The sequence below is a fragment of the Lygodium microphyllum genome, chromosome 5 (assembly GCF_053477565.2).
Source record: "Lygodium microphyllum isolate KBCC chromosome 5, Lygodium_microphyllum_v1.1.10, whole genome shotgun sequence".
Classification (NCBI taxonomy): Eukaryota; Viridiplantae; Streptophyta; class Polypodiopsida; order Schizaeales; family Lygodiaceae; genus Lygodium; species Lygodium microphyllum.
This window is the reverse complement of record NC_141139.1, coordinates 134,479,514-134,502,909: the sequence shown is the minus strand read 5'-3', so window position 1 is coordinate 134,502,909 and position 23,396 is coordinate 134,479,514. Positions and strand designations below refer to the sequence as shown.

The following is a 23,396-nucleotide window of genomic DNA, read 5'->3' as shown; positions in this document are numbered from 1 at the left end:
TAAGGATGTATGATCCATAGATGTCCCATCTGCGGGATCCACCTTAGGCCGGGGAATAGGAACAGAAACAAGCTCCCAAAGATCGAAGGAGTCCAAGATACACTCCACCTTGCAGGACCATAGAGAAAAGTTGGAGCCATCCAACCGGTCCTCTTTGGGCAGCTGAGGAAGTACGGATACCTGTACAGGGGGTACCAAAGGCTGCATCTTTGGCCCACTGGAAGGGGCTTGCCGAGATACATGAATAGAAGGGGGACGGGAAAGAGGAATAGACTCCGGACGACGGTCCTGGTGATAGAAATCACGCCTCCGTTCAGATGAGTGTCGAGACAAAAGCTCGTCATCTGAGTCATCAAAGCTCGTAAACTGATGAGAAGACATCTTCGATATCTGCAAACACCAAAACACAACAAGGGAAGGTTGCTGGTGCCGAAACACAAACACCAGAAGCTCTTGAGCTGGCCGCCTTGCACAGAAGGCAAGGATGATGTCAAACACAAATGCTAACGATGCAGTCACCACAGAAAAACAGCCTCCTGCCTCAAAACGCCAGTAAGGAAGATGTCGCCCAGCTGTTGGGGAGGCCGCCTGGCTGAAAACACAAGCAGGAAGAGGTTGTTGATGACGTGGCAGCCACTGGAAGGCGCCAGCAGCAAACGCAAATATTTGGGACCTCCTGGAAGGGCCGCCTTGGTTGTTGGGGATGACGCCAGCAGCAAACGCAAAGATGTGACACCAAAACAGGCCGCCTTGATCAAGAAGATGGTGCAGAAGGTGACGCCTCAGCTGTTGGAGACGTCTTGACCAGCAAACACAAAGTTGTGGGTGTTCTCCCGCGTAAATCTCAGCTCCGTGTACTCTCCTTCGGCTCTGATACCATGTGAGAGTGCGCTGCGGAAGAGGGAATACGAACACGGAGGTAGAGAGAGAGAGAATGCAGAAAACAAGGAAGAGAAATCTGCACTGACTGAAATGAATGCTGAATACACTGAAATGGACTGATCAGTCCCTGCACGCAGCCCACAGTGTCAGTGAGGGCACCAGATCATGCTGATGATGATGGCAGCACCACCACGGGGGAGGAGTGTCGGAATCTGTAAGAAGATAAGCGATCAAGTGGGAAGGGGGGCTGCCTATAAATAGGCAAAGGACAAACCCTAACCCTAACCCTAAAATGGGCGCAAACCCTAAAAATGCCCTAAAATGGGCGCCCCACAACAGTGACCAAAAAGTGGCCGGGCAGCCAGTGGCTGCCCACTAAAAGAGGCCAAAAAGAAATATACAACCTAAGACAGCCAGTCGAGAGTGACTAGCCTCCCCCATCATAACACATGACAGACATGTCAGAGCTCCTAATGTCCTCGTCTGACTCAGACTGAGGCTCACACGCAGGAGATGACAAGGCGTGACAAACATGACTGCTAACAGATCCTACAGCTCTGATAACCAGTTTTTGGGAAGCTCAACTGAGAGTGACAGAAGTTCGAGTGAGCGTGCGAGTGTGACCGAGAGAGAGAGAGAGAGAGAGAGAGAGAGAGAGAGAGAGAGAGAGCAAAGTGAAGTATGATTCGATATGAGTGTACCAACAATGTGTTGACCTCATGGCATATATAGTCCTTCAGCTTCTAAGGCCACATCTTGGGTTGCTTCCAAAGTATCAAGCTTTGTCATCTGAACAACTCGTCGTACCGTCAAATATAATCCATGGACAAACTTTTTCATCTCCATGTTGGAAAAAGCTTCATTAAGAGATATAAACTAAAAAGAAATAGCTGCAAACTTGTTGATATATGTTTCATCATTCTCTCCATGGCTTTGTTTCGGCTCATCCTGAAACCAGCCTTCCTTCTTGGATAGGGTGGTGACAACATGATTTAAGAGTTAATTACAGCGATAAATAAATGCACATAAAATGAAAGACACGCTTTACCATAACATTCTTGGACAGTAGACACCCTGTTGGCCCCAAACTTCACGCCCGTTGCAGTATTTCTTTAGCTTTCATTCGATTGGACAATAGACACCCTCTTGGCCTCAAAATTGGCGCCCGTTGCAGTATTTCTTTAGCTTTCATTCGATTGGAAGGAATACAACTCGAGATTCTTCAATCTCCTGCTAACCAATTGCTCTTGCTATCATAATTGACCAGCAAGCCTTTTGGGTCATTTGCCCCTTGATTCACCCAGGACTTCTTCTCCAATTTGACCCTTGGCTGGCCAAATGCTACCTCAAATCAATTCGGAATGGACTGGCTCCTAAAATCCCTTGATAATCTTCAATTATCAACTGCTGATTTTAGTCCCTTGAGCCTTCAATCTCTGGCACAGATCCCAAGGTGGCTGCTAAACCCTAATTTCTATTGCGAATTAGGGTTTACTGCAGAAATTACAGATCAGCCCACCAAAAATGGCTGAGATCTCCTCCGAATGGCTGAGAATTGCTGAGAATGGCTGAGCATAGATTGAAGGAGATGAGAGAATGTTGTAGAGAGAGAAAATTCTGAGATTTGTCGCGAAGAGCTGATCAAAATCAACTACTGCCTTGCTGTACCAGCCCCAAACGGATGCACCAACAACAATAAGAGCATCAGAGACTTTGATCTTCAAGAGAAAGTGCATCAGCAGCAATCAGCTTCCCAAGGTCAAGAATATGCAATCTCCATCACCAAAATGATCTCCAATGACTGGGAATTGGCCCCAAAAGCTAGCAGCAACAATCCAACACCTCTTTCCAACAGCTCCAAAATGAAAAAACGAGATTTCCCTCTCCCTTCAGCCCTATTTAGCCTTTCCCCCACTTGCATGGGAAAGTTTTGTCAAGTGGCAGCTTTCTTAATCCATTTTCAGCAATTTCCAACCATTTAATTAATTTTCAGAATTAATTCAGCCCTTAATCCATGCCCACAAAATTGACCTTGCCCATCCAAAAATTGATTGACTAGGCCATTTGCAACCCAAAGTGGTCCCATGCGTTAATTGACCCTTGAACAAGCATTAATCCATTAATTAATGCCTAGTCCCTAGTGTCACCCCCACTGACACTTAATGGCCAATTAATGGTCCTAGGGACAAACTGACACCAAAATTCACCTAGAATCTAACAAGTGTAACTTGTTACAACTTTTGCCTTTGACACCCATCTTTTTCGCAGGGTCCTTGGGTCTTCAACTGCAAAAAAGTAGCTTGCACCTCATATGTGCAACACATGTGCATCTTTTAATTACACATTTGATTAATCCTTTAATCAAATGTCAATTAAGCTTAAGCAAAGCATCAAATTTTCACGTCCTCGTGACACATCCCATTCATGTTGCACATCGGCTTCAAAGGATGACTGCAAAAACTTTTTGTTAAACCTCTCATTAAGCTCTTTCCAAGACCTGGTTTTTTTCCCCTTGAATAAATTTGAGCCACCAATTTAAAGCAACATCCTTTAGACACATCTTTATCATTCTTTTTTTTTGTATAATCTTCACTACCAAAAGCAATATCAGATTGTCTAGTAAGAGACATAGCTTTCTGAGAATCTCGCTTAACTTGACGGTCTACTCTCCAAGCTTGAAGTCTCTTTTAGTATCATTTTTCTTTGCTAAAAAGATCTTTGGAGATTCAGCTACCATGGAATTAGCCAGTTCTTTGACTTTCTCCTTGCCCTTCTCCATGAAGGGATTCTTGGGACAAGAGGAGGCAGCTTGTGTATGATAAGACTTTGAAGTCACCGCTTGGGTGGATCCTTGAATGATAGATAATATATTACCTTTCATAAACTTAGTTGCATCAATAACATTGATACATTTCATGCTCAGATAGGTCTTCGTAGCTGTAAATACCATTTGTCTCAAGAGTCTTCTCGATAAGAAAATCTTTAAAGACCTTTACTTCAACCCATGCTTTAGCCCTTCTCTCCATCAAAGATTGAATTTCTGGATCGGCTTCCAACTCCTTGTATCTTTATAGCTTCTCATAATCAGAGAAGTCGTACAAATACAAAGCGTCGGTGGGAGTCTTCTCATTGTTCATCAAAATTTTCTCTTCACCTCTTAACATGGTGAGAAAGTTCGGCCCAAAGAACTTATCACCTTGAAAAGTTCTTGCAAAGAAAAAGTCCTTGCTCTGATATCAATATAAACACAAGGAAGAACGTAAGAATGACAATACTTTGAACTTAACCAACTCAATCAATTATCACCATGAAAATTAAGAAAAAGAGAGAGAGAGAGAGAGAGGAGGCAACACCATATTGAGAGGAGAACCGACCCCTCCCTCTTTACAAAAATTTCTTAAAACAAAACCACGAGTACCAAGTGCCTAAACCATATACAAAACAATTAATTTGCTACGATTTTGAAAATTAGGATTTCAAAACCCTAATATCTACAAACTATCGACAGCGACCTAATTTTCTTCTTTAGTGCTTAGATTAGATCAAACTGAGTAGAAAGTGCTTCTTGGATGAGAGATATGTTAGCCTGCTCTTTTATCATTCTCAGTCTGTCATCTCCTGGTTGTGAGCTCCTATCAGAGTCTGACAAGAGACAGAGGAGCTCTGTCAGTCCTTTAGTGGCTGTTTTTATCAGTCTTCAACCTGCGGGAGACACACAGCCCATACTGGGCTGTTTTTGTGCAGTCGGCCCAGTTTTCTGGGCAGGTCGGCCAAATCTGGCCAAAGTCGGCCAGATCTGGCTGGTCGGCCAAATCTGGCCAGGTCGGCCAGATTTGGCAGGTCGGCCAGTTTACTGGCCTGGGGCTATATATAGCAGCCCCCCCAGTCATTCCCAGCATTGTATTCTGCAGGTTCAGCACTGTCTCCGTCATCTCCCGCTCCGGCATTGGTGCTGCCATTGCGTTCAGTCTGTTCTGGTGCCCTCACTGACGCTCCGGGCTGCGTGCAGGGACTGCTCTGTCCATTTCAGTGTATTCAGCATTCATCTCAGTCAGTGCAGACTTTCTTCCTTCATTCCCTGCTTTCTCTCCCCTCTCCTCTGTGTTCGTGTTCTTCTTCCGTTGCGCACTCTCACATGGTATCATCGCCTGATTGAGAGCACGGAGGACATACCCCTTGGAGAGAGATACCTTACTGCTGCTGTCATCTGATCAGCAACTGCCCTGGCGACTTCTTCTGGAGGCTTTTCAGCCTGCGTTTTCTGTACATGCTGTGTACAGAGGCTGCCACATCATCCAGCGACCCCACAACCCTGCGTTTTCTACCAGGCTGTCCCTCCTTCTGCTGGGCAACTCATCTACAGCCTGCGTTTTGCTGTTTTGCTGGTCACTTCCACTCCAGGCGGCACATTTCCTGCTGGCGACTCCTTTCCTGGCTGTTTCCTGGTGCTGGTGGTCTCTTTTTTGGTGATCGTCATCAGTTATCTTTGCGTTTTGCAGATCCAGGTGTTTGTAGGCATTCTCAGCCTGCGTCTTGGTGGTTGGTGACCACACTGCTGGTCATATTTCGACATCGGCACAACTTTCTTTGGTATTTTGCAGATTGGAAGATGTCTTACCAGTTTTCAGGCTTTGATGACTCAGAGGATGAACTTCTTTCTCATCATTCCTCTGAGCGGAGGCGGGATTATCACGAGGTTCGACGTCGGGAAGAACCTCCTCGTACACGTCCTTCTTCAGTCCATGCATCTCAGAGGGTTCCATCTACCGCGAAGGTATCTTCATTGAAGACTGCTTCGGATGTGCGGATGCCTTCCCTGATTCCCTCTATTCAGGTGCCGATTCTCCCTTCCTTTCCGAAGGAAGATAAGTTGGATGGTTCCAACTACTCCCTCTGGTCGTGCAAGGTGGCCTGCATCCTAGATACATTTGACCTTTGGGAGCTTGTTTCTTCACCCATCGACCGTCCCCCCGCGGATTCGTCCGATGGCACCTCTATGGACCATGCAGCCTTATGGGATAGGCTCAACTCTCGAGCCCATTCCTTTCTTTTTATGAGTCTACATGATTCCGCTCTTGTACATGTTCACAGGTTACAGACCGCGGCGGACGTATGGAAGAAGCTTGCGTCTTTGTACCAACACAAAACGTTTGCCCACAAGATTTCCTTGGAGAAGAAGTTGCGGATGCTCAGTCTTGATGCTTCTCCTTCCATGAAGGAGCACATCACGAAGATGGAGGATATGCGAGGCAAGTTAGCCTCTCTTGGTCGTATGATATTGTCTGAGGATATGGCGATGATTCTGTTGACTCAGCTGCCATCACCCCGTTATGATGTCTTCTATACCAGCCTCATCACTTCGAGGACCCGTGAGACACTCCTATGGGAGGAGCTTTCCCCGCTTGTCTTGGAGCATGATGAGCGACTCAAAGAGGTGGGAGCCAGTGGCTCCACCAAGGCATTTACGGCCGGCACAGGTGGCGGCAAGAAGAAGAAACAAAAGAAGGACAAGGCCAAGGACAAGGAGGAGGAGGACAAGACGGATGCGAAGGAGAAGAAGCCCAAATGTCCCCATTGTGGGAAGGGCACTCATCCCGAGGAGAAGTGTTGGCAGAAGTATCCCCATTTGAAGCCTAAGGAGAAGGATTCGAAGGCGGCCCCAGCCACAACAGAATCTGTGTTTGTGCATGTCTTTGTTGAGGAGGATACAGCCCTAGCTTCTACCACACTGGAGAAGCCTTGGCTTGTCGACAGTGGAGCATCTTCACATATGACCTTCCGCCAGGATTGGCTTCAGGATCTTCGTTCCAGAGGGGGTACAATCACCATTGGTGACAATTCTACAGTCCCTGTTCGAGGCGGGGGACTTTACCTGTGTTTTCTGACAAGCGGTCTTCCTCCGCCAAAGTTCTCTATGTTCCTGATTTGGGTTTTAACCTATTATCTGTGCATGGCCTTACTCAGCTAGGTACCCGAGTCATTTTTACACAGGATGCAGTCACAGTGGAGGATGCTTCTACAGGTAATGCTCTTTGGACAGGTACACAGGAGGGTGGGCTTTATACGCTCACATCCTTGGCTGCGAGGACTTCCCATGAGCTTGGGCTGCTTTGGCATGCTCGGTATGGTCATTTGAACCTCGATTCTCTTCGGCCGACTTCTAGGAGGAAGATGGTGGAGGGACTTCCAGATTTCCCTCCTCTTCACACTTTGTGCCCTAGCTGCTTGAGGGGCAAGCAGCACAGGCAACCTCACCCTCAGGTTGCTTCTAGGAGGGCTACTTCTCCGCTTGAGTTGGTTCATACCGACCTTTGCGGACCTATGGGCACGGCCTCCCTTGGGAAGGCCAGGTATTTGATGCTGATTGTGGACGACTTTAATCGTTATGTGTAGCCTTATTTCTTGGAGTACAAGAGCGAGGCGTACTCCCGTTTCTGTGAGTGGCAGGTGTTTGTGGAGACCCAAACAACTTCCAAGGTTCGTGGCGTTCGAGCTGATCACGGTGGCGAGTTCACTTCTCACCTTTTCTCTCAGTTTTGCAGGGATCATTGTATTCGGGTGGAGTATTCCCATCCGAACACACCATCTGAGAATGGTGTGGTGGAGCGTGCAAATCGGACCATGGTGGAGATGGCCCGATCTATGCTGGAGCATAGGAGTCTTCCTCATTTCCTTTGGGGTGAGGCGGTGGCTACAGCGGTGCATATTCGCAACCGCTCTCCGACTTCGGCTTTACAGGACATGACTCCTTATGAGGCTTTCTTTGGGAAGAAGCCTTCAGTGTCCCATTTTCGCATCTTTGGGTGCGATGCTTTTGTCCATATGGACAAGAAGAAGAGGAAGACGAAGTTCGACTCTAAGTCGAGAAAGCTTATCTTCGTGGGTTATAACACGACCACGAAGGGATATCGGCTCTACGACCCAACGACGCAGAAGGTTGAGGTGAGCAGGGATGTGATCTTTGATGAGGCTTCGGCCTCTGAGGATCCGATTGATGGTTCCATTACAGGTGCTTCTTCGTCATCGACGGACCCCCCCCCAGCTTCTCTCCCTTCTCTTTCCTTCCAGGATACCTCTTAGTACCCCCCCTATTCCTCCTCCTTCGGCTTCCCTTTCCCCTTTGGTGGATGTGCTTCCGTCTTCTACGAGCTCTTCTACCTCCACTTCGGGATCTTCACGAGATACACAGCCTTCTTCTGATGCGGAGGATCTACCTTCATTCGGAGAGGGGGAATCCCTCTCCAATTTGGGTGCTTTGCAAGTTCCGGAGACCCCCCGGTCTCCCTCGCAACAGCAAGAGTCTCTCGGGATTCCTTTATGGTATCGCCGGCTCATGCAGGATTCAGGTGTTACTCACTTTCCTGCTTCTTCTACAAGTCCACGTCGATCAGCACGTTTACAGGCCCAGCGGGATAGTTCACTATGTGTGAACTATGCTCTTATGTCACAGATTCTTCAGGATTCCGAGCCTTCCACTGTGGAGGAGGCTCTTGCACAGGATATTTGGAGACAGGCTATGCATGTCAGAGTGCAGCGGTGCGGAAGCGTAGGACTGAGAGAGAGAGAACGCAGAGAGAAAAAGGAAGAGAAAGAGACAGTGTACAATGAAGATCTGCTGTATAAAGAATGCTGAATACAAAGATATACACGGGCGCAGTGCGCTAGACTGCGTGTCTCCACCTCGATGATGCGACCTGCTGTCCACCTCGAAGTCTGCTGCAGTCTGCACTGTCTGCTGTCTGAAATCTATGAACAGAGACAGAAATCTGCACGGCACCGGTCTGTAATCTGCGACAGAGAAGAATGGGTAGACTGCTGAAGTCGTCGACAATAAATAGGCGAAAAACCACCTAGAACGGGGCGCCAGAAATAGGGCGCAGCCTGGTAAAAACGGCTGCAGGCAGTCGGACTGCCACGTGGCAGTTCGACTGCACAGTCCGACTGCAGCTGCTGGTCCGACTGCTGCTGCTGACTGTGCAGCTGCCTAAACAGGCTATGATCTCTAACACCCCCTCTCAGAGCCTAGACAGGGCAGAAGCGTGAGGGATCGGGAATGTTGCCGAAGTAAAGCCTGAGGAAGCGCCTTCGTAAACAAATCCGCAAGATTATCCTCCGTCTTGCAATACTCCACAGTGATGGTCTCATCCAGAAGCTTTTCTCGGATGAAGTGGTACTGGATCTCAATGTGCTTCGTCCGGGCATGAAAAACAGGATTCCTTGCCAAGGCAATGCAACTCTCATTGTCACATCGCAGCAATGTAGGACGAGTCTGGGGACACCCAAGCTCCTCCAACAATCTCCAAAGCCACACAACCTCGCATGTGGTGGAAGATGCGGCCCGATACTCCGCCTCAGTAGACGAAAGGGCTACCGTGGGCTGCTTCTTGCTACTCCATGAAATAACACCTGCACCCAAAGTAAAGCAGTAACCTGTTGTAGACCGTCTGTGGTCCACGTCACCAGCCCAATCCGAGTCGCTCCAACCTGCAAGTACAAGATCTGACCCATCTGTCCCTGCGGGGTAATGAATCCCCAAATCAGACGTACCCCTTAGATACCGAAGTATCCTCTGAGCAGCCTGCCAATGCACCGTCTGAGGTTCACTCATGAACCCTGCCAAGAGCCCAACAGCAAAACATAGATCAACCCTCGTGTTGAGAAGCCAAATCAAAGACCCTATCAACTGTCGATAGCGGGAAGCATCCGCCAAAGGAGAAGCTGAATGGGAAGTGGCCTTCCAGTTCGGATCCATAGGAGTAGAGAGGGCCCGACAATCTTCCATCTCAAAAGTCACCAAGAGCTCCTGTACATATCTCTGTTGGGAGAGAAAGATCCCCCTCTGAGACTGATAAATCTCATGGCCTAAAAAGAAATGGAGTAGCCCCAAATCCGTCATCTCGAACGTCCGATGTAAAGCTGACTTTGTCTCCTTGACCTGCTGTGCATCATCACCTGTGACAATCAAGTCATCAACATATAATACAAACAGCACACAACCATCCTCGGAAGTGTGAACATACAGCTGCGGATCAGCCTTGGACCGCCGATATCCCAACTAAGTCTGGAGGAACGAATCAATCTTCTCGTTCCAAGCTCGCGAGGCCTGCTTGAGACCATACAGGGCCTTCTTCAACCTGTAGACTTTCCCATCGGAAGAACCAAAGCCAGGAGGCTGCTCAACGTAGATCTCCTCCTTCAAATCACCATTCAGGAAGGCCGACTTCACATCCAGCTGATAAACAGGCCATCTCCTATGGCCAGCCAAAGCAAGAACAGCTCTAATGGTTGCCATACGAGCTGTAGGGGCAAAGGTGTCATGACAGTCAATCCCTAGGCGCTGGGCAAAACCCTTAGCAACAAGGCGAGCCTTGTGCTTATCCAAAGTACCATCACTGAGATATTTGGTCTTGAAGACCCACTTGACTCCAATCACCTTCTTCTTCGGGGGGCGTGGCACAAGTGACCAAGTGCCATTCCTCTCAATAGCCTCCAACTCAGCTTCCATAGCTTTCTTCCATGGGGCGGACTGTAAAGCCTCCTTCACGGAGGTGGGCTCTCGATCCTGCATAACTCGGGACATCAAACAATAATTGGAGCAAACAAGCTCCGAAGAATGCGCCTGGTGCCTCCGTGACCGCCGCGGACCATCCTGCGGTCCCCACTCCTCAGGAACCCCCTCAATCCCTGAATCACGGAGTGTGTCACGGGCCCAGCGAGGAGGAGGCCGAACCTCCCCTTGTCGTTCTCCATCAGTAGAAGACTCTGGAATGTCCACCGGTGGTAACTCCTCAGAAGGATCCGGTGGAACAGTAGACTCTGTGTCAGAAACAGAATCATAATCAAACGGCACAGGCTCCAGTGGAACTGTAGAAGGAGCCAAACTCTCCCCTGGATCTCCAAGAACGGGATGCTCCTCACCCGTTGAAGAAGCCGGAACCTCCACAAACCGCACATCACGGCTAGTATATACATCCCGCTTGACAGGATCATACAGTCGGTAGCCTTGGAACTGAGAGCTATAGCCAACAAATACCTGTTTTCGGAAAGCCGCTTTGTGAAGTAGACCGCCGCGAAGCTGTGTGGGGAATGGCATCCCGATGCTGCTTCCCCCGTATGCAGGAGACACATGGATGCTGGCTCACCACTATATCCGGCAACCCTCGAACAAGCTGTCCACGTGACGCCTTCCGAAGATAGTCATAGTTCAGGTGACCAAACCGAGCATGCCATAATTCAAACTGTGACTGTGAGGTAAGAAGAAGAGAAGAGAGGGCAGTGGAAGACTTCAGTTTGTAAATGCCGTTCTCCTCATATCCAGATGATAGAACCTTCCTCGATTCACGATCAAGGACTCGCACAGTAGAACTGTCAAATTCCACCAAAAGACCAAGGGAGCAAATCTTATGAACTGAAAGGAGATGGTACCCTAATCCTGGTACATGCAAAACCTCTGAGGTATGGGTGTCACCTCGTCCATCCGGAATAAGCTGCATCTTACCCCGACCTGCAATAGAAACTGAAGAGCTGTCTCCAATGAGAACCTGCCCACGCGAAGGTCGCAGCTGGGCAACACCATCTGATGAAGGAGTCATGTGCCGTGAGGCACCACTATCAATAATCCACTCTCGAGATTGGGGAGCCGCCATCGCAGCATCAGAAGCATTCGGTGAAGCGTCCTCAATGACAACTAAATGTAGAAATGCAGCTGATGAGGGTGCAGCCACCACTCCAGAATCCTTGGTTTCCTTCTTCTTGGTGTCCTTCGAGTCTTTGTCAGGGCAATCCTTCTTCCAATGGCCAGTCTTTCCACAAATATGGCATGTGGAGTCTTTGTCCTTGTCCTTCTCCTTGTCCTTCTTGGACTTGTTATCCCCCTTCTTCTTCTTTTGGTCCTTCCCCTTCTTCTGAGAGGCTTGACCTGTCAACGCCTCCGTCTTGGAAGCATTCTGTCCCTTTAACTGTTCCTCTTGGTCCAAGACCATAGGAACCAACTCTTCCCACCGAAGAGTAGACTCTCGCCCCGAAGCAATAAGGGCAGAGTAAAATGTACCGAATCGTGGCGGCAACTGGGACAAGAGTGTGATCGCCATATCTTCGGAGGAAATTGGCTTCCCCGCATTCTGAACCTGCATCTGTAGCTGCCTTAGCTTGTTAATGTGTTCCCTTAGCGAAGAAGACTTATTGACGGACAAGGTCCGCATCTGTACCTCCAAAGAAACCCTCTTCATCAGGGTCATCCGATTGTACATTTGATCAAGCTCCAGCCATATCTCACGAGCCACCGTCAAGTGCTCGATGTGAGCGATCACGGCTGTAGTGCATGATAAAAATAGAAAGGATCGAATCCTGGCATTCAGTTTGTCCCAATGAGACTGGGCCCTGGCCAACTCCGCACGAGCATCGGAAGAGAGTTTGGACTCATCTCTTACCGAAGGCCGGTCAATATCTTCCTGTACCAACTCCGCCAAATCATAGGACTCAAGAATGGCCAACATCATAACGCGCCAAATGCGGTAGTTGTCGCCGTCGAGCTTCTGATCTGTAGGAAGAGCCGGTAAGACAGGCACCTTCCGGTCCATAATCGCCTGGAACTCCAAGTCCATCTCTGTAGACATCTTCACCTACAATTGCCTTCTCAAACGCAAAAGCAGCCCCCTCTGACTGAGTAAACTCAGCCTGCTAAGGCTCTTCCGCGTCCCGAAGCTTCTTCACCCACCAGAGGCGATGAAAAAGCAAAACCTGCACTTTTAGGTTGAAAACTCAAACTTCCTCCGCGTCAAACAGCAGTAAACAGCAGCAAATCCACCACCTGTACTCCTTTCCTGTGCGCCCACACTCGTTTCAGCCTTGTTCCAAGGCACAGCCCTCCTGTCTGCCCTTAAACGCAAAAAACGCAAATTTGTGACGCGATGGAAACTCCTTTTCAGGTTGATTCTGCGCTCAGTCAGCCCTCAAACACTGCTCTGATACCATGTCAGAGTGCAGCGGTGCGGAAGCGTAGGACTGAGAGAGAGAGAACGCAGAGAGAAAAAGGGAGAGAAAGAGACAGTGTACAATGAAGATCTGCTGTATAAAGAATGCTAAATACAAAGATATACACGGGCGCAGTGCGCTGGACTGCGTGTCTCCACCTCGACGATGCGACCTGCTGTCCACCTCGAAGTCTGCTGCAGTCTGCACTGTCTGCTGTCTGAAATCTGTGAACAGAGACAGAAATCTGCACGGCACCGGTCTGTAATCTGCGACAGAGAAGAATGGGTAGACTGCTGAAGTTGTCGACAATAAATAGGCGAAAAACCACCTAGAACAGGGCGCCAGAAATAGGGCACAGCCTGGTAAAAACGACTGCAGGCAGTCGGACTGCCACGTGGCAGTCCGACTGCAGCTGCAGGTCCGACTGCTGCTGCTGACTGTGCAGCTGCCTAAACAGGCTATGATCTCTAACAATGCAGGCCGAGCTCGATTCCATCAAGCGAAACCATACTTGGGAGCTTGTTCCGCGTCCCGAGAAACGGAAGGTGATAGGTGTGAAATGGGTCTTTAAGACCAAGTATCTTGCAGATGGCTCCTTGGACAAGCATAAGGCTAGGCTTGTTGCCAAGGGTTTTGCACAACGCGCAGGCTTGGACTACTTCGAGACTTTTGCTCCTACAGCTAGGATGTCCACCATTCGAGTTCTTTTGGCTCTTTCTGCTCACCACCGTTGGCCTGTTTATCAGATGGACGTCAAGTCTGCTTTTCTGAATGGCGTTCTTGAGGAGGAGATTTATGTTTCACAACCTCCTGGTTTTCTTGTGCAGGGGAAGGAGAATCATGTCTACAGGCTGCGGAAGGCTCTTTATGGCCTGAAGCAGGCTCCTCGTGCTTGGTACCAGAGGATTGACCGCTTCTTTCTACAGAGTGGCTTTGCGCGCTCTGCTTATGATCCCAATTTCTACTTACGGGTTGTGGATTCTCTTTCTGTGTTCCTTATCTTGTATGTGGATGATCTTATCATTGCAGGGAGCGACACTCAGCAGGTGGAGCATACTCGGTCCATTCTTCAGCAAGAGTTTGACATGACGGATCTAGGGATCCTTCACTTCTTTCTAGGCCTGGAGATCTATCAGATGGCACAGGGCATTTTTATCTCGCAGCACAGGTACATCTCTGAGCTTCTTTCGGAGTTTGGTATGGCTGCGTGTCGGCCTATCTCATGCCCCATGGACCCAAAGTCCAAGCTTTTGACAGATGGAGTTCCCCTTACAGATGCCACTCGTTACAGATGCCTTGTCGGCTCTCTCATCTGGCTGCTTCACACTAGGCCGGATATCTCTTTTGTGGTGGCTTTATTGTCTTCTTTTATGAAGACTCCTACACAGGATCACTGGCAGGCCGCTTTGCGGGTTCTTCGCTATTTACAGGGGACTCGATCCTTCGGGATCATGTATGGAGATGGGATTACCATTTCTGGATGGAGTGATTCTGATTGGGCAGGTGATGTGGATTCGAGACGATCCACTACACGTTATGCTTTCACCCTTGGATCCGTTGCTGTCTCTTGGAGCAGCAAGAAGCAGCCTACTATGGCACTTTCTTCTACCGAGGCTAAGTATCGGGCCCTATATTCGACCGCTATGGAGGCAATTTGGCTCCATCGCTTACTAGCGGAGATTGGCTTTTCCCAGACCGGACCTACGGAGCTGCACGTGGATAACCAGAGTGCTCTTGCTCTGGCCAAGAACCCGGTGTTTCATGCTCACACGAAGCACATTCAGGTTCAGTATCACTATGTTCGAGAGCGGATTGTGGATTCGGAGCTGGTGGTGGTCTATTGTCCTACGGCGGCCAATGTAGCCGATCTCTTTACGAAGCCTTTGTCTCGGGCTTCTTTGCTTCATCACATGCGGTTCTTCGGTCTTCAGACCCTCCCAGGATCTGAGAGGGGGTGTTAGCCTGCTCTTTTATCATTCTCAGTCTGTCATCTCCTGGTTGTGAGCTCCTATCAGAGTCTGACAAGAGACAAAGGAGCTCTGTCAGTCCTTTAGTGGCTGTTTTTATCAGTCTTCAGCCTGCGGGAGACACACAGCCCATACTGGGCTGTTTTTGTGCAGTCGGCCCAGTTTTCTGGGCAGGTCGGCCAAATCTGGCCGAAGTCGGCCAGATCTGGCTGGTCGGCCAAATCTGGCCAGGTCGGCCAGATTTGGCAGATCGGCCAGTTTACTGGCCTGGGGCTATATATAGCAGCCCCCCCAGTCATTCCCAGCATTGTATTCTGCAGGTTCAGCACTGTCTCCGTCGTCTCCCGCTCCGGCATTGGTGCTGCCATCGCGTTTAGTCTGTTCTGGTACCCTCAGTGACGCTCCGTGCTGCGTGCAGGGACTGCTCTGTCCATTTCAGTGTATTCAACATTCATCTCAGTCAGTGCAGACTTTCTTCCTTCATTCCCTGCTTTCTCTCCTCTCTCCTCTGTGTTCGTGTTCTTCTTCCGTTGCGCACTCTCGCATGATATATACGAGAATATAAAGTATATGGCTGAAATTTCAATATAAGAGCTCATTCCAAATGAAGAGAAAGATCTCAAATATATAGGTGTGGAGCTTGGGTGTTCAAAGTAGAGGCTATAAATGACAAGTGTTCAATGAAAGTGACAAGTGTAAGGATACTTGTCTCTTCAAAATGACACGTTCTCTTCTAAATGCCACATGTCACTTTTCTAAAGAAAAAAGCTTCCAAATCTTCTACTCTAAAAATCTCTCAAATGGTTAAAATTTTGAGATAGCTACTGAAGATGAAATTATTCCTTGCAAGTTTACCGGTTCATAGTTTGTTTCTTCCATCATGAGCATCTGATTTCGCTTTTTGAAACCGCCCATTATATGGACTCCTAGTCAATGTGACTATCTAAGTGTCAAAGTCTTAATCGATTGAGCTTTCTAGTCAATCTAACTGCCTGACTAAACTTTTCATTTCTCTTGGATATCTCGTCAATGACAACCCAAGTATAATTATAAGGCATTCTGGCCATTGGCCACCCTTCAATAGAAAGATGAATATTTAATTATATTTTGAAATACTTAAATAATACAAATTGCCTTTCAAAATACATGAGCATCAAATTAATTTGAAATCATTGAGCCAATATGTATTGTTAATTATTGATATACAAAAGGTTTGTTACAGGAGAAGTCGGCTTCCCTCCCTAACATATACCTACCATCCAAGTCAATCCAAGGGTTAAGAGAAGATGTAGCAACCATCTATCCAATAGTGTAACAAAACCGACCAAGCCACCAAAGAACATAACAACCCTCTCTACATCGATCACCACTATCGATCAAGCACCGAGATTACCACAAGGTCCAAAGACGATCTAGGAGCACTGAAGATGCAGAATGAATCCATGAAACTTGGAACAAGGTTGAAGCAAAAGGTGAAGACCTTGTAGCCGTGAACAAAAGACCAAGCTCGAAAAGAAAGCCTTAGAATATCAAGATTAAGCCATGGTAAAGAAATCTCAAGCCACTCAAATAGAAAAGTCATGAAAAAGATCAATGATATACAAGATGATGACTAAGAATAGAGAGAGTACGAGCTACCTCTAGGGTAGTCATGGTCAACCAGCTTGAACAATCAGAAGTCCCACAGTCCAAACGCAATTTATATACACACAAGCAATAGAACAAAGAGAGAGCAAAAGTGAAGTGAGTGTAGGAAGAAATTACAATCACCAACACAATAGAGCCTCTCTACATTGAAAATGCAAAACACAAAATGCAAACGCAAAAGTATACATATAATTACATCAGCAAAAAGTGCAAAGTTTACCACTATCTAGAGCACTCAGCCAGCTAACACAAGATCCTAGAGAGACATGTACAGCCTTCAACAATAGTGGCAGCACTAAAAAACACAAGGTACATGATTTGTTTCAGCATGAAATCAGATTGCCTGCAATAAGAAGGATGTCGTCCAACATAAAAGTAGGTTGCCAATAGTAGATGAAGGACTAGCAATGAAAAACACGGGGTCCAAAAAGCTCCAACAGTGAACACAAATTTCAGCAACTCAGACCAACAGCAATGTTAAGAAATGACAAATGATGTATGCTCTAGGAAGAGATGTCTTGAATCACATATGCACACTGAGAAGAGTGGAACAACCCAACTTCTATAAAGTATTATACTTGACTATCACTTTTACTATGGAATGAATACAATATCATGATGCTTTGTACTTTCACTTAGTGTCTTTGTCATTGTCAATCCATTACACAAGATTGACTTTATGAGTCCAAGCTTCCATCTTGGAACCTAATTCACTTATACAATAGTTAGTCTATCTTTGTCTATGTCAGCATGAGTCTTGTCTTCATCTTCCATCCTCCATAGCTCCTGCCATGCTCTAGATCTGCATTTTAACAAGCAAAACAGGTTGCCCAGTATGCAACAGGTCCAAGAGCAGCAAAACTCAACAATTCAAGACTTGAAACAATGAGCAACTGCAGCACAAAGCACCAAAACCACCAACACTGGTCACCTAATACCATGGGAGAAAGAGCAACGGAGGCAAAAGAATCACAACTACTAAGCAGAAGAATCCGTAACACAATACAAGAGACATGTTGTACAAACTACACAGGTGAAGGGCATGTGTGGTAACCAGCAGTATCTCAAAACTCCCTCTCCCCAAGTGGATGTGATCCGATGCAATGCAATATACAACAAGAATGAAGGAGTGAGAGTATATATAGACTCTAGGGCAGTGAGCTAGCCCTAAATGGCTTGTCCAATGCCCAAAAAAGTGCCCAATACAAAGCCTAATAAAAGCCTAACACCCATGACATGTACACCATTAACAAGTTGAAAATCTATTGGAAAGTGACAAGTCCATTCACCTTCTCCCAAAAGGGGTCCATTCATCTTCTCCCAAAAGATGAGGAAAAAGGCCCTAAAGAGCCCATCCTGGCCTAGTCCCACTTGACCTTGAAAAGCCTAAGATGCAGTCCCAAACCTCCTTCCTAAACAATTAAGCATGATGATGTTTGCTCCTACTGAAAAGGCCTTTGACAGATGTCTATACCGCCAAACCCATCACCTCATCACAACATGTCCTTAGTTTCCTATACTAATCCTTACAGCTACAGATTTGGTCCCCCCAAGACACAAGGCTATTGCACTTGAACAAACTCCCTACAAATGAGAGTCCCCATTCCAAGCCAAAAAGACTATCCATGCCTAGCAAGAAAACTACATCCAATGCCAATGAAGGCTCACTCTAGTGTGTTCAGAATCTTGCACCTAGCCAATGTGATTGCTTGAGGAAACAAGGAGTTGCTAACCTTACTCACCAACCATTGATGGCGGCAAGATCCTTGTGAAGTACTGTCTCCTCCATCCTTGACATTGCTTATAAGCCATAGGAGACGCACAAGTTATGGATTAGAGACTAGAGCTAGGGTATAGGGACCGTTGAGTAGTTGAGTAGGGTTTGCTAAGGGGGCCTCCTCAAGGGCTTGAGAACAATGCTAGGAGGGGGAGCAGAGTATTTCACAACGATCTTGCCTTCATCAGTGATTGATATGGCATTGGATGCAATTTTCCTATCAAGCATGAATACTTGGTTTCAAATGGGAACACCCTGTGCAAGGAGTTCTTCAAGTGCATTAACCTCGTGTCCTAGGGAGAGCAAATTTTTAGCCATAAGGATCAATATGGGAAACCAAGGACATATTGTGATAAGGAGATGGGATTGGCTGCATAGATGTGAAGGTATTCTTACTCACATGATGATTTATGGTAGCCTTCACAAACTTGTAGATACACTCCAAAAAAAACCCCTCAACTTGGGTAAGAAGGAGGGGTAGAGGAGCAAACTTTCATTGCACAAAAAAGATTTAAAAATGCAATAGAGATGCCAAAGCAGTTCTAGCTAGCATTTTGAACAAGCGCTTACTAGATTGCCCACAAGCAAACAAAACAAAGATCACGATGAATGAAACCTCCAAAAAATTATGTGTGTAGAAGGATTTGACATGTACCACAGAATTGACTATAGCGCACTAGTTACTAAGTCTTCATTGAATGATATGCTACTTCCATCAATCTATAAAGATGATCTGCTTCATCCGCTGGATTTCTTCTTTGAGCACACCTCAAGGATCAAAACCAGGTGTGCAGATTACTCGCACTTGCATGTTATGCATGTACAGCGTGTATGTGCATGCTTGACTCTGGGCCCTAAATTCGTGCATGTGTGAGTGCTGATGAAAAATAAAGGAGCTTACCGCCCAGGCATCCGGGGACCACTTGTGATGCCGAGCATCCAAAAATCTCTCATTCACAACCTGCCATGCTTCAGCAACAATCAGCTCGTTGCTCACATCCTTGGCTGGAGGTGGCCGCTTTGTTGTAGGCGCAGGTATGGAAGACTGCGGGGCGGTGATACAGTCAGCATTAGGTACTTCCACTGGAGGGGCCTCCGCAGAAGAGAGCCAGGTGCTCCAAGAGGGGGAAGGAGTGTGCGGAAATGCAGACTCCAAGGCCACACCTGAGTAACGAAGGTGGACCTGTGCGTGGTTTTCTTCATCCAATGCTTGATGCAGCAAGCTAGGGTGGGCCACGGCCGAACCTCCCCAGGACACCGCGACTGCTGCAAGAGCGGAGGCAGCTAGCAGGCAACGAGGCAGGACGACATGCCTACTCCGAGAATCTGAAGAAGCAGTAGGGTTCTCTGATGACGTAGCAGGGACGGCAGCAACAGCAGCCGAGGCCACATCGCTGGCATAGGGCATCCTCGCGGAAAGCCATGCCGATGAAAGAGGACTGCTGCACACATAATGATGATGATGATGATGATGATGATGATCCTGATGCAGGCGTACGGGACAGGACACGGCTCCGATGCGCAGCCCGCAGAGGGAAGAAGAGAGGGACGCCATGGTACGTTGGCGTTAGGTGGAAAACGCTAGCGTTATTGTGCTACTAATATTGTTATGTGTTTCTAGTGATAGAGTGTGAAACAGATCAAAGTTCAACGATAAGGGATGATTGGCCTTAAGCTGACGCATTTGGCAACCATCCCAGTCAATAAGGTACTAGGGCCTAGCGCACACTAGTCCAGGTTTTGCAAAAGGTATTGTAAGGTTTCACACGATCCTAACACATTGAATGTATATTTTTATCTCGAAATTAAAGCAACAAAAGGTGATTGGTTTCTTGGAAGGAGCATTGCCAAGCGTTGCATAGATCACATGTTTACATCTACACCAACACGAAAAGTGTTTTGCATTAGAATGTAAGCGGCATGGATACGACGATCGAAATTGCCCATGCACAAAAAGTTTTTTGGATACTTCATTTCATGGCATGTCAAAATACAACCCTGTAGGGAAAAGTTATCCAAAAGTATGTGAATCGAGCCTACGAATCATGCATTGTTGTCCACCTCATAGCAAAGTTATTTCATTATTGCACTCATTTAGGAATTTTTATCCAAGCTTAGACGTTTTCATACTAGAAAGACACGTGCAATCAAGTATGGTAATAGTTAGGCTGTGTTTTTTAATCAGAGAGGGTGTTGTGTTGGATCATGGAGTTAATATGCCTTGCATGTTCTTTGTTTTTCTCACAGTAGGGGTTTCAAATTCCTAATGGGCAAGGAGTTCACCTATTGAGTAGGTAAACAATAGGTCATGTCCTCTTCATGTGTGTCAAGAAACTTCAGGCACCCAACCCCTAAAGAAGTACTTTTATTGGTTAACAGTTGCAAAGTGGGTGTCTGCCATTTGGTGTGTAACTAACCTTAATCAAGTTTCTTCTCTTCAAGTAGTGCTTTTTACACCTTTCTAGGTGTCTATCCAAGTTGTTATATCCTATAGTAGTTACACTTTTTCAAAGGATCGCTTCCTTCTCTAGGCTTCTCACCTTATGTATGCTATTTGTGATTACTTCTTTTTTGACCTCAAATTTCTCCTCAAAGGGATGAGTGTGCATTCAAGGAAGAGGCCTTAAGCATAGAACTCACGATGATTGACTGTGACACCGATGAGCATGTAATAAATTTTTTTATTGTTGATTCCAAACCTAAGAAGGCATAGACACTACTCGTCGATGGATTGATTGAAATATATTGTGATAAAACCTAGGGCACCTTCTTTGTGGACCATTAGACTATGCTATATCTTGTAAATAAGCCATGCACTACAATATGTATATTCCTACTCGAAATTGATTTCTCAATGGTTGTAAGAAAAGGGACATAAGACTATATGGCCAATCATTAGTCTCGAGTACCTAATGGAGAACCCGTAAGGAATGATGTTGCAGATAGTCTCCGGATCCACACTTATTTAGAATTTCCAAAGAGGATGATCTCTTTTAAGCAGACCTTACCAATACAGGACTAATATATTGTTAAGGCATGAGAAAACGGAATATCATATAGCCAAATAGAAAAGGCTCGACTTCCTAATCAACACGTTAACCAAGATAGACTTAGCTTCTCGGAGTGACTAGGATAATAAACTTATGGTAGCATTGTGGGTGTATCATATAGCTTACAAAGACTACAACTAGCCAAACTCCATTTAAACTAACATGTGGCACTAATGCCATCATGCTTGTTAAATTGTTTGTTCTTTAATAGTGGCTATGCATAAGAGATGGAAAGGTTAGGAAGCTCAGACCATCTACTTGGTGGAGCTAGAATGATTATTTGAAATAAGGTTACTAACAATGCATGTTAGCATTTGTGAGAAAGGTCAATGGAAGGCTTGGTTTTAATGAGAATGTTACACAAATATATTTCCAAAAAGGTGCAAAGAAGCTAATTCCCACATGTAACCATTAAACTAAAAATACAAAGAAATATATTTAATACCAAGAAACCATAGCCAAGCTTGCTAGACATGAAATGATATTACCATAAATGGCTAAGAATCAAATGATGAAAGGCTGCAGCATGGTATGCACCCCAAGCTATGGTGGCCAAGAGTATTCACCCTCTTAGTTGGTGGGAGGTTGACACCTCAAACATGTAATGTTGTAAAAAGGCAAAAAGATGCTAGGCTAGTTACAACTTAGCCTTTTATACTTAACCCTAGTAGGCTAAATATTAGCTAAGGCATTTAGACAGTTTTATTGTATTACAAGCCATCCCAACCTAAAAGAGCTTTGTCCTCAAAGCTGAATTTGGGAACAAGATATGAGGATGAGCACAAAAATAGCTTGAGATAGACGAGGTCATGTTGAAATAGGAGTCCATGCTGAAGAAGACCAAATAAGTCAATAAAGAAAGACCATGTAAATGGAACAAACTGTTGTAGGGTGTTCAAAACAGGGTGTAGTACAAATCTGGCCATATCTTGAAGTAGAAGTGTCCAATTTTCATATGTGAGGTATAGAAATGTAGAGGACAATATGTGGTATCCAGCCATCTATCAAAATCAAATTTTGATGAAGATAAAGCATTTAACTTCAGAACATAAATTTAGTTCAGCAAGTTGATTACTGTCCAATGAATGAACTATCCTCTTGAAGAAGCCATGGAAATTGTTTGAAATAAGAAGCATGTTGCCAAGAAGATTCTTCCATAGGCAAACCCTTTCACTTACTAAGATACTCCATAAGAACTCAGTTCCTTAGAACTTTCTCCCGCTTACCAATAATCTTTCCAAGTTCATATATGATCAAACTATCTTCATCAAGGGGAGGTAGTTCTTCAAGAACTTGGATTTTAGGGCCAACATATTTCTTGAGCTAAGATACATGAAAGACATTGTGGATGCGAGTAGTTGAAGGTAAATCAAGTTGATAGGCAAAATCCCCAACTCTCTTAACTATTTGGTATGGACCATAATACCTATGAGCAAGTTTATTATGTCCTCCCTTAAGAGAAGCATAATAGGATTTTGAAACCTTCAAGAAAACCCATTCATCTATATCAAACTCCACGTGTCTTCTTTTCTCATCCACATAGGCCTTCATTGTCTCTTGAGCTTTTCCAATATTGTCCTTGCATTGCTTTATAAGAGCTTCCATCTTCTCTAACTTTACATCATCATGAAACAATGCAGAAGACACTTGAACCTTTTAATCATATAATGCTTCAAAAGAGTGCATCTCTTGTAAAATGTCGTCTTTGAAAGATGATTGAGGAGTCAAGAAAACCCATCCTTGATATCATAAAAGACCATTATGCCACTTATAATTTGGATACTCTTCTCCTTTGCCTTGCTAAAATTCCTTCATCATTTTGGATGCTTTCTCATCAAGCGAATACTCTTCTTGAATGACATGGATCCAATACTTATGCACTATTGAAATGGTAGAGGTAGAACATGCCCACATTATTGATAAGGCATCCACCACCACAATGTCTTTTCCAGCCATATAAGATAGCTCAAAGTCATCTCCTTGAAGAGTAGCTAACCATCTTGTTGCTTGGGAGACAAATTTGGTTGTGAAAGGAAGTATTTTAGCACACAATGATCGCTTTTGACCTTGAAATGGTTGCCATAGATGTAATGATGTCAC

The 23,396-nt window shown here is 46.0% G+C and overlaps 1 protein-coding gene across 8 annotated transcripts in view; it reads right to left on the bottom strand.

Moving 5' to 3' along the window:
- The window catches only part of LOC148036436 (carboxyl-terminal-processing peptidase 1, chloroplastic-like), a 97,133-nt gene extending 77,261 nt beyond the window's left edge, over nucleotides 1-19,872 (bottom strand). For all 8 annotated transcript variants that reach the window (XM_087678420.1, XM_087678416.1, XM_087678417.1 and 5 more), the window contains exon 1: nucleotides 19,148-19,872. In XM_087678420.1, coding sequence (XP_087534546.1) covers nucleotides 19,148-19,801 — 654 coding nt within the window. In that variant the 5' untranslated portion in view covers nucleotides 19,802-19,872. The remainder of the gene's footprint in view (nucleotides 1-19,147) is intronic.
- Nucleotides 19,873-23,396: the final 3,524 nt, after the last annotated feature.